Source organism: Mauremys reevesii, linkage group 6 (genome assembly GCF_016161935.1).
Source record: "Mauremys reevesii isolate NIE-2019 linkage group 6, ASM1616193v1, whole genome shotgun sequence".
NCBI lineage: Eukaryota > Metazoa > Chordata > Testudines > Geoemydidae > Mauremys > Mauremys reevesii.
The window spans coordinates 67,303,107-67,315,229 of NC_052628.1; the positions used below are offsets into that span (position 1 = coordinate 67,303,107).

A 12,123-nucleotide genomic window follows, 5' to 3' on the forward strand; every position below is an offset into this window, starting at 1 on the left:
AACTGTTTAGGGGGGGAAAGTGTATTTTGGCTCATGTGTCTCTTACCATACTTTGATAGTTTATATAGTATGTCAGTTTAAGAATAGATCCAAATTAATGTCAGTTGTAGTAAAAATCCAGCTGACCATTATGTTTTGTAAAGTATTTTCATGTATGCCTTTTTTCATGGGTATGCACAGTTACTGAAATTATCACACTAATAAAGTAGTTCTGTTTTCTAGTCAACAGTTTTTGCCATAAACTCTTTTTTCACATTGTCATTTTCTACAGTAAATATTTCTTTTTTTAAAAAAACTATAAATTTGAAAATTTATTCATTTTTAGGTAAGAGTGGCAAGAATTCAGCAAATAGAGAAGGACATACTTCGTATACGACAGCTCTTGCAGTCACAAGCAGCTGAAGCAGAGGTTAGTGAGCATTTGTCTTTTTTTGCTTAGAGGACGTGCACGCGTGTGTTTGTAGGTTTAAAACAAAGCAAAAAGTAAATCCTACAACACTTAATAGAATGAACTGGGTGGGCTAGAATATTTTGGCTCAACAAATGACATGTTGTAATTACAGTATATCTTCATGTTGGTTCCTCTGCTATAGTCTTTCTTTTCCTAGTCTTATCTTTGCGGGAGAGGAAGAAATATTAGTTTTGCTGCTAGTACTACTGTTCTATTGCTTCAGCCAAGAAAATGGGTGCCTCTTGCTTTCTCAACCACTGTAGCTTTATGAATTAGTCAGTGGGAATTGCAGTGATAGCCTTCTGTCTTCCTTGGCAGTACATTACTTCAGTGTATTTCAAATGAGCTAAAGCTAGAGATGCAGAGAGCAGACTGGGTTACTGCTGCTCTACAGGTCTGGTGAGTACCGATATTTCAGTTAAAAATCCAGGTTCAAGAATTCAATAAAGAGACAAGACTGCAATACCTTAGAAAGGTTGGACTGAGATTTAGCAAGTAACTATTATAGCCAAACTATTTGGTCAAAGGATTTGCCATGTTGTTTTCCTAATATATCTGACAAGTTGTTTTCCTAATATATCTGACAAGAGTATAGTAATTCTCTTTCTAAATTTAGAGATCTGATGAGGCGCTACATGGTTTGTTAATTTTCTGAGAAGTACAGCTGGGAAAAGGGTGAATACTTATCCAGTTTGTGTCAGACCTTATTTTAGAAGTATTATATCACACTTCAGGAAAATGCTGATATATAAATAAAGATAATGGGAATCCTGTGCTATTGCATGCCAAATTCTATTATAGTGGTCACTGGTAGCAACCACTGTAGTTGAGTTGTAAATCAGTTTCCATTATGAGCCCATTTTACATACTTGTATCTTACCCAAACATTCACCACTGAGGCTGAAATTTTCCATAGTTGGTCTGTGTCCAAAATTGTGTTTTTAAGTTCAAGAAAATTTTTGCCATTTTGGAATTGAGGATAAAAACTAGCTTTTTTCGAATATAAAAAGAGTTCTGATTGTTTTTCAGAGAATAACTAACAGAACCTTGAAATTTGACATTATAGGAGGAGATAATAGCAATGACTATAATTAAGGTTGTCTAACACTTTCCATTATAAGCCACAGTTTTCAGTGGCTTAATAACTTAGTCATACTTTAAAAATTTTCCCTGCTTGCTTTATGCCTCAAGCTAACTTTGAGTTTCAGCGGCAGTGGTTCAGCTATTTCAGAGAATGAATTGGAGGGGATGATATTTTTTTCGAGTGGCAAGGAATTTTTGGTTTATGTGTGATGGTGGGGTGTTTGTTTTAATTCGCAACCATTTCTTTCAATGCTTCCAGCACTTCCTTACTTTGGAACAGAAACTTGAAATTTGACTAGAGTAGTACTGGGGCAAAATGCCTTTTGCTGTCCCCATGAAAATCTTCCCAGATTTAGATGAGTTATTAAAACTTCTGAAAATGACTATTTGCATATGCTCAGTAGAGCTTGTTAGAGCAGGGGTTCTCAAACTGGGTGTCGGGACCCCTCGGGGTCACGAGGTTATAACATGGGGGGTCGTGAGCTTATAACATGGGGGGTCGTGAGCTGACAACCTCCACCCCAAATCCCACTTTGCCTCCAGCAGTTATAATGGTGTTAAATATATAAAAAGTGTTCTTAATTTATAAGGGGGGGTCGCACTCAGAGGCTTGCTATGTAAAAGGGGTCACCAGTACAAAAATTTGAGAGCCACTGTGTTACAGGCTTGTTGCTAAAAACTTCAAACATTGCAGTGTATTTAGCATGCTCTAGCTTCTCTGATCTGTCTTCATGGCAAATGCATTGAGCATTCTCCCAGTCACACTAAGTCTCCTATGTAGAATGCACAAAGCTAAAGATTGATAGGAGGAACACAGAAGCCACGTGGAAAGATGTACTGTGCTGGAACCCCAGGGGAGATGACCATGAGTTATAGTCTCAGTTGTTCCACTGACTAATATTAATTCTGTGCACTTCACAACCCTTATTATTGAGCTAGTCCTACCTTAGGAGGCAGACAAGTATCTTTCTTCCATTTTACATGTTAACTGAGAGATTATACTAGGTCACTTCTGGCAGAGCTGGAAATAGAACCCTGATTTAGAATCATAGAATATCAGGGTTGGAAGAGACCTCAGGAGGCCATCTAGTCCAATCCCCTGCTCAAAGCAGGACCAACACCAACTAAATCATCCCAGCCAGAGCTTTGTCAAGCTGGGCTTTAAAAACATGAAGACTGAAAGGAGTACAGTAGTCTGGAAAGGTTGAGAGCCAGTGTACTAGACCACATTCCCTCTATAGCTAGGAATAGAAACCAGGATTCCTGATCTCTAACATTACTTTTCTGTCTAACAAATTGTTTTGTAAACCACAAAGAGTGTCACATCTGGCTCTCAACCTTTCCAGACTAAGTATCCCTTTCACGAATCTAGCTTGTCTTGTGTACCCCCAAGTTTCACCTCACTTAAAAACTACTTGCTTACAAAATCAGACATAAAAAGACAAAAGTGTCACAGCACACTGTTACTGAAAAATGGCTTACTTTTGTCCCTGCCAGCAGGTAGGGGATTTTGGGGGACAATTACTGCACTGGTGGGGTGCAAAATAAACTTTATTAAGAAAATGCAAAAACATGGAAAATTTAATAGTGAGGGGTTTGTTAAGGTAGACAATTGGGGAGGGGTTTCTTTTGGTGAACAGTATAGGGGGTTTCAATAGTGGGGTACAATACAGTAGGATAACCAATTAACACAGAAATATATGATGCAACAGGTAGCTAACAATTTTCTATGTACAGGGTGTGTCACAGCAGCATATAACCAACTAACAGTTATGGATAAAGTATGTTAAATAGCAAACAGTTTTAGGTAAAAATGTGTCACAGTGGTGTAAATGTAGAATGTGAGGTGTATCAGAGAGAAAAAGGGTAACCAATGGGGTTTTATGCTAGATTGAGATGGGGGAAGAGGAGCACGTGGTGGAGCAGCAAAGAAACTGTAACAAGTCAGAAAGACACAGAGAATGCCCGGGGTGGGGGGTGACAGTGAGAAGACAGACTTAATCACAATTATACAGAACACAGCAAAATCTTATCTATGATCTAACTTAACCAAGACTACACAAATTAGCAAGTAACAAAACACAATGCAACAATTCTTTAAGCCTAACTTACAGAGTACAATGCTAAACCTAACTTAACCGCAGCTATGCAAAATGAAATTACAATTTATCTAAACTAAAGGCTAAACCTAACCTAATGGGTGCACCTTATGCTAAGGGTAGTTTCAGAGGGCAGAGTGGTGTGTGCCCAGTGGTGGCTGCAGCAGTGGGGCGGCTGCAAGCTAGAAGCAGATTACAGATACAGACCAAGGAATTAGCTTGGGTCTGTGTGCTGGGGAAAGAAAGACAGCAGCCAGGACAGGGGGAGTTTGCAAGAGGGAGTTCTTACCAATCCCCAGGACAGCAGCAAAGGCAGAGGCAGGCACAGCAGTTTCAGCATCAGAGGACTCAATTCGCTCACAATAATCAGGAGATCTCCAGGCAAAATTCGTTGTTCGTGGGAGGGGAGTTTAAAAACGGGGGTACGCTCAAAAACAAACGAGAGCGGAGAAAGGACCCCCCAGAACCCCTGGCTGATCAGACCAGGCAGCCATGCAGGAACCTTTCTAAGGTCTGATCAGAAAATGTCTGGTTATAAAGGCAAACTTCGGCAGTTTCCCGCCAATAACTTTGATAGGCTCCCTCTGTCACAGGGGAGGAGACGCAGGGGAAAACTGCCGGTAGGCATAGAACATGTCTGGGTAAGCCCTAAGCCACAGGCATTATTCATACACTTAGCTATGTGGCCATATTAGGTCTTGCATACCTGGGCAGAGCACCTCTACACCGAGCCCAGGTCTGAACAAAGGAGCCAAAAGCCCCCCTCCCCTGACCAGAGCAATGGCTCCAGTTAGTCTGCCCAAGTCATTTCCATGAACAGTAGGGCCAGGCTGTGACTTTTGTTAGCCCAAGGCCCGGGAGGGGCGGACACAGAACAACCAGAAAGGAGAGGGAGAAAAAAAAGTGCAGCAGGGGACAGCTGTAACAGACAACTTTCTCATTTTTACCATATAATTATAAAATAAATCAATTGGAATATAAATATTGTACTTACATTTCAGTGTATAGTAAATAAAGCAGTATAAACAAGTCATTGTATGAAATTTTAGTTTGTACTGACTTACTTCGCTAGTGCTTTTTATGTAGCCTGTTGTAAAACTAGGCAAATATCTAGATGAGTTGATGTACCCCTTGGAAGACCTCTGAGTACTCCCAGGGTATATATACCCCTGGTTGAGAATCACTGACAGAGAGGACAACAGCTTCCTGCTGCTACTACTTACTCATTTAGCTCAATTGGTAAAGATTTGTGCTTTAAAGGTCTTGGGTTCCAACCCCACTGATGACTCATGTGATGGATCAATATAGTTCCCCATGATGGAAAATTTCTCTCTCTCAGTTGAATGTTAAGGTTGGATAGTCAGGACTGAAAAGTTAGGAAATGCCAGAATTAGGGGTACCGGTACAAACTTAATTTGGCCCCCTGTGCTTAAATATTATAATGCAGTTTTAATTACTTAATTCTTTACTGTTTGTTCTGCAGGACCTCTGCCTACTTTAGTACACAAGATAGACAGAGAATGAGGTAGAGAGTTGCAAGAAGAGAGAGGATATTCTCTGTGCATGTAAGGCACAGAATGAGGATCCCGGAGAGCTAGGTTCCCGCTCAGCTCTTCCATAGACTTTCCATGTGCTGATTTTGGGCAAGACTATCACAATGCATACTCTCAAGGGGAATGAATTAAAGTTGAAAAGCAACCTTAATTCTCTCATTTCGTAGCTCTTGCATGCTTGGCCTTGCAAACTTGCAAAGCTAATAGCTTGAGAATTCCCACTATTGAATTATGTTTCCTTTTTTCCTCTTCCTGTGTTGCTCTGACATTGACTTAAACCAGCGATTCCAGCAATGTAATGTAAAATATCTTTTTATTTACTATTAATTAACCTTCTTTACTCTAGAGCAAAGAAGAAACAATACAGCAGCATTGCCATAATGGGAGTCAGTTCAGATTTGCCTAGAGACCAGTAGAGCTTATTTAAACTACAAATAGGTTTTGTTTTCTTTTTTTAAAAACTGCACCATAAATCTTTATTTTGTTTGAAATATCTGGTTCTTTCTCTTATACAACTTCACTGGTGTTTTTGGTGTGATTTTTTTTTTGTAATAGATTGCTTTTAGTTCAGAGATACACTCTTGTTGTGTGACATTTAGAGGGTTTTTCTCCACTTTTGATGTAGAAAAAAAACCATTGCAGTTCATCTTTATTTCAAGGAGAAGATTAGTTTACTGTCCCTCACAATTCCATGTTCCATGTCGCAAATGATGTCTCTTTCTAGTAAGATGCTTACTAGTGATGGGAGGGAAACCCAGAAATTACCTTTTTAGTGTATGGCTTTTTTAAATTATGATGCCTTTTTTATTATTAGAAAAATATAATCCTTGACACATTAATTTTTGGACTGCTGTGTTGAACAAAATGAGTGAGCTTTATTTTAAATATCTGATTTTTACAGTAAATCTGTATCTAAAAATCTGTTCTTAACCCTGGCTTGGTCTCAGAAAGAGAGAGAGCAATCAATGGTACTATCCCTCATGACTGTAATACACCTTGTGTACACATCCAAAAGTGTTCAATCGATAGGGAGTCCACGGTCAATTGATGTTACCTTGATAGCTTGTAGGGATAAAGCCTCGAATAACTGAGGCTTAATTGATTTTTTTCTGCCAGTGTGGATGCAGCACACTAGCACATTCAGTGTAGTTTTATCTAGTAACTATCAGAGCTGACAGGTCCCTCAGCAGGCAAATTAACCAGTTCAACAGATAGGCCCTGTCCCTGCACCCTACCATTCCCCCTTCAGTGATCTCCCTGCACAGGCCATGCAATAACCCCTCTGTAATATCCACTTTCCAGTAACAGCTCATCTCCAGCTGTGTGGTGATGCTACTGGAGAGCAGCATGCATGGGGAGCAAGGCTGGAATGAGAAAATATTCTAAGGGGAAGAGATAGCAGTCATAGCTAGTCATCCACAGCTGGATCACCAATTGAGGATCTGCAGAGCTGGTACAGGGTGATATGGGAACCATGGCTGAGCATTTCAGAAACTCAGGGGCTAAAGGGGGCATGAGAGGGGAAAGAGAGGGAGGTTCTGCCAACAGACTCAGGAGGTTCACTAGTTGAGGGAGATGGTATCTTGCTGTTAAATATTATAGCCACCCCACCACAGTTTGGTGTAAGGCAGTGCTAGCATGGAAATATTATACACAGTGTCAAACACTCAGCTTCTATATCACCAATTGTTATGTCTTGTGTAGACAAGGCCTCCCCCTGTTCTGCTGAAGGATTGTAGTACAATATGTAATACCCACCCACTCTTTAGAAACGCTAATAGCACTTGGACACAACTAGGGAATTAAGGACCATATTTGTCTAAACTTAAGTTATCTTGCCAGTGAGTATTTGGAGACTCTTTAATACACAAATAGGCCATGGCAGCGTATCACATCAATGCAACTTCAAAAAGGGCTGCTTCTAAGGGCAAGAAATATATGTGACTACCTGGTGGTGGTGAGAGTGTCAGTAACAGTGAAATCATTATTGTTTTTACTGAAAACGATAACATTTAAAGCTCTTTGGGACATATATTATGTTTCTTTACAGTGCCTACTATAGTGGGGCCCAACTTTGTTGTGGTCTTTAGATGCTACTATATTATAAATAAGCAATGATTTGTTGTGCCATTAGGTTGACATCTTTATGGCATATATAAGGCTTCTATCCTTGTAGAATCTTAGACCAATAGATACTAGTAGTATAAGCTTAGGTAATATATCATACCAAAAAAATTCAACCTAAAGGAGACAGCCAAAATAGAAAATTTCAGTCCAAAAGGTTAAAATTTGGCAAAGTTTTATAAGCAAGTGAAAATGGGGTATTATAATGAAAAGTGTCAGGAACCTTTACTTACAGAGGTGGCAGTGCCACTTCTGCCTTTAAGACCCATTTTACATATATTTTCTGTGGAATGAAATGCTTATGCTGAATTTAGGAGCCATCTACCTGTTCTGTTCGCAGTACATTTTTGAGTGAGGGCACCTCAAAAGATGAACAGTTTTGGTTGGCAGGTACAAATGTAAATTTGCATACAGATAATTTTTTTAAAAAGCCATTTTGCTGTAAGTGCCTTCTTTAAATATTTTACTTTCTTGTTTTAATTTACTGTACAGGTACAAACACTGCCAACATAATATTCATAATTTGTAGTAGGATAAGTGTGTTTTCATTGGATAATATTGATTGCTGTAGACAGAAGATAAAAGGATTTATTTTACCCAGAGATTATTTTCATCAAGCTTTACACTGTTTTTCTTATACAGCATGAATAATTGCAGCTGTTAGGGATTTGGCAGGCTAGTATTTTTCTTTGTGATTCAGCAGCAGCAAAATTCAGCTTCATTTGTTTTATTCTAGTGATTGGACCCAATTTTTTTGTTCATCCAGTATCCTTTGTTTTCTGTTTCTATTCTTTTTGTATCTGTGGTGAAATACAGTAAAACAAACATTTATTCTTTTGGTATCTTCAGAACGGGGGTGTACCTGCAGTGTTTGACACTCAAAAAAATAAAATGGGCAAGGGGCATTGTGAAGTAACAATTCATTTTTGCCCAGAAAAGTCATCAGTTGCAGCCAACAGCCGACTACCTTTGCAAATGATTAGTCACTGTTGTTCAAAATTAGAGCTATTGCTAGTCAATCAGCACGGTGATGATAAAAGCTTCCAACGAACAGATTTCAAGAAGGAGTGGGGGAGGGAAGAGGTGTGTGTGTGTGTGTGTGTGTGTGTGTGTGTGTGTGTGTGTGTGTGTGTGTGTGTGTGTGTGTGTGTGTGTGTGTGTGTGTGTGTGTGTGTGTGTGTGTGTGTGTGTGTGTGTGTGTGTGTGTGTGTGTGTGTGTGTGTGTGTGTGTGTGTGTGTGTGTGTGTTTCCACCCATGCAATGCCCTGTACTCTAGTAGAAGGTGCACTAACCTGCAAGCCCAGTAGCTATGAGTTCTAGTCCAGGCTCTTCCACCAACTGCTGTTGATATTTTTGTGCATTTCACAACCCATACTATGAGCCAGGGTCTCAAACTGCTACCTTGAGGGATAACTATTATTCATCCATTTCAGATAAGATAACTTGCACAAGCGGCACTATTTCAGGCAGTAATTGGAATAGAACCAGGCTTCTAATATAACAGAGCCAAGGCCAGAGTGGATAAAAATCAAGTTTTTAATTTTAATCTGATTTTTTATTTAAATTGGATGTTTAGATTTCAATTAAATATTTTTCATTTTACAAATAAAATTAAATTCAAAATTGACAACCTATGTTAAGTCTAAACTTACTACAAGCTGTTAAAATAATGTAAATTAAATAAATAAAATATTAAGCAGTACATTGTGCTGCCAAAGTTTTAAAGAGAGTCAAACCATTGAACTGGTAGAAGTCAGTGGCTAAGCACTGGATCACTGAATTCTAATAGGTGGTGAGGCATGATTTCCCTTTTCAAAAGCTGTTAACTTTTCCCCAACATATTGTTTTCCTCTGTGTCTCTGATAATTCTGTTCTTTACTATAGTTTCAGCCAATTTGCCTGGTACTAAAGATAGGCTTACCAGTCTGTAATTGCCAGGAATGTCTGGAACCTTTCTTTAGCGCTCTGGCTGAGGTACACCACATGTTGTGATAGCTATGTGTCTGACCCCTGGATCTTGAAAGGCGTGTTGTGGGGGTGTTGATCATTGTAGCAGTGGAGATATGTCTACAGATTTTGGATCTGTTGTTCTGGCAGGGTCTGGTGCTGTTTTGAGTTGATGTGTCCTGGTCTGTGGAGAATTCGCTTCTGATGATGAAGTAGGAGAGTTTGGAGGGTTGTATGAAGGCCAGAAGAGGGGGTCTGGAAAGACTTTTTTCAGGATGTGGTCCCCATTGAATATGGGTTGTAATTGTTTAATGATACCTTATATGGGCTCCAGTGTGGGGTGCTAGGTGACAAATAGGGGTGTGCAGTCGGGGAGGGGGTTTATTTCTATATTGAAGCAGGTTCTTTCGGGATGTCTGGGTGACACACCTTTCAAGATCCATCAGTCCACACACTATCATAACATATGGAATACCTCATCCAGTGCATTAAATGCCCAAGTAACAACTATATGGGTGAAATGAGACAATCACTATGCTCTCAAATGAACTCTCAGAGAAAAAGAATAAAAGAAAAAACACATAATCATCTTTCACAAAGCGATCAGTCTATATTTGACCTCTCAGTCCTCATCCTCAAAGGAAACCTGCACAACGCCTTCAAAAGATGAGCATGGGAGCTTAAATTCATAACTTTGCTAGACACTAAAAATCATGGACTGAATAGAGACACTGGATTATGGCTTATTACAACAATCTGTAACTCACTAACTCACACCCACACCCAGGTTTTTTTTCCCCCTCTCTTTTCCCTCCCTGTGACTGGAGAGGTGTTTACTGGACAGGTCACTTAGAATGATCCCATTAAATATGTATTAACTACTTAGGCTAAACAATCTGTATTTAGCTGTGACACTTTGAGTGCATTGCCCAGACCTGAAGGAGAGCTCTGTGTAAGCTCCGAAGCTTGTCTTTCTCACAAACAGAAGTTAGACTCATAGACTTTAAGGTCAGACAGGACCATCATTATCATCTAGTCCAGTGGTTCTCAAACTGTGGGTCAGGATCCCATTTTAATGGGGTTGCCAGGGATGGCTTAAACTTGCAGGAGCTCGGGGCCAAAGCCCAAGCCCTACTGCCCAGGGCCGAAGCCAAAGCCAGAGGGATTCAGCTCTGGGCGGTGGGATTCAGGTTACAGGCCCCCAACTGGGTCTGAAGCCTTTAGGCTTCAGCTTTTACCCCTTCCCTACCTGGGGTGGTGGGACTTGGGCGGGCTCAGGCTCCTGGGATTGTATAGTATTTTTTGTTGTCAGAAGGGAGTCGTGGCGCAATGAAGTTTGAGAACCCCTGATCTAGTCTGACCTGCACATTTCAGACCGCAGAACCTCACTCACCCACTCCTGTAAATAAACTCCTAGGCCCTGGCTGAGTTACTGAAGTCCTCAAATAATGGTTTAAAGACTTCAAGTTACACTAATTTAAACCTGCAAGTGACTCATGCCCCATGCTGCAGAGGAAGGCGAAAATCCCCCGTTCCCCCCCACCCCCCCGGTCTCTGCCAATCTGATCTGAGGGAAAATTCCTTCCCAACCCCAGATATGGCAGTCAGTTAAACCCTGAGCATGTGGGCAAGACCCACCAGGCAGATACCTGGAAAAGAATTCTCTATAATAACTAAGAGCCCTCCCCATATAGAATCCCATCTCCAGCTGTTGGGGATTTTTGCTACTGGCAGTCGCCGATGGGCCACAGACCATCATAGGCAGTCCCATCATACTATCCCTTCCAAAAACTTACCAAGCTCAGTCTGAAGCCATTTAGGTTTTTTGTCCCTACTGCTCCCCTTAGAAGGCTGTTCCAGAACTTCACTCCTCTGATGGTTAGAACCCTTTACCTAATTTTGAGCTTAAACATATTGATGGTATCCCTGGTATTTTTTACTCCGTATTTATAGAGAGCAATCATATCTCCCCTCAGCCTTCTTTTTGTTAGGCTAAACAAGTCAAGATCCTTGCGTCTCTTCTCATAAGGTAGGTTTTCCTTTCCTCGAATAATTCTAGTGGCCCTTCTCTGCACCTGTATCAGTTTGAATTCATCTTTCTTAAACATGGGAGACCAGACTTGCACACAGTATTCTAGATGCAGTCTCAGCAGTGCCTTGTATAATGGTACTAACACTTCCATGTCTCTACTGGAAATACCTCGCCTAATGCATCCTAGGACTGCATTAGCTTTTTTCACGGCCACATCACACTGGTGGCTCATAGTCATCCTATGATCAACCATACATTCAGGTCTTTCTCTTCCCCTGTTGTTTCTGACTGATAAGTCTCTAGTATATAGCAAAAATTCTTGTTGTTAGTCCCTAAATGCATGACTTTGCACTGTTAAATTTCATCCCATTTCTATTCCTCCAGTTTACAAGGTCATCCAGATCTTCTTGTATGATATTCTAGTCCTCCTCTGTATTGGCAATACCATCCAACTTTGTGTCATCTGCAAATTTTATTAGAATACTCTCACTTTTTGTGCCAATGTCAGTAATAAAAATGTTAAATAAGATTGGTCCCAAGACCAATCCCTGAGGAACTCACTAGTAACCTCCCTCCAGCCTGACAGTGTACCTGTCAGTATGACCAGTTGTATCTCCCCTTTAACCAGTTCCTTATCCACCTTTCAATTCTAATATAAATCCCCATCTTCTCCAATTTAACTAATAATTTCCCATGTGGAACTGTATCAAATGCCATGCAGAAATCCAGGTAGACTAGATCTACTGCATTTTCTTTGTCTAAAAAAGTCAGTTATCTTCTGAAAGAAGGAGATCTGTTTGGTCTGGCATGACCTACCTTTTTTATGTTTTATCC

General features: G+C 40.3%; 1 protein-coding gene across 8 annotated transcripts in view; it reads left to right on the forward strand.

Annotated features, from left to right (window-relative positions):
* The window catches only part of APC (APC regulator of WNT signaling pathway), a 202,775-nt gene that overhangs the window by 133,068 nt on the left and 57,584 nt on the right, over positions 1-12,123 (forward strand). For all 8 annotated transcript variants that reach the window (XM_039545887.1, XM_039545894.1, XM_039545891.1 and 5 more), the window contains one exon: positions 326-409. In XM_039545887.1, coding sequence (XP_039401821.1) covers positions 326-409 — 84 coding nt within the window. The remainder of the gene's footprint in view (positions 1-325; positions 410-12,123) is intronic.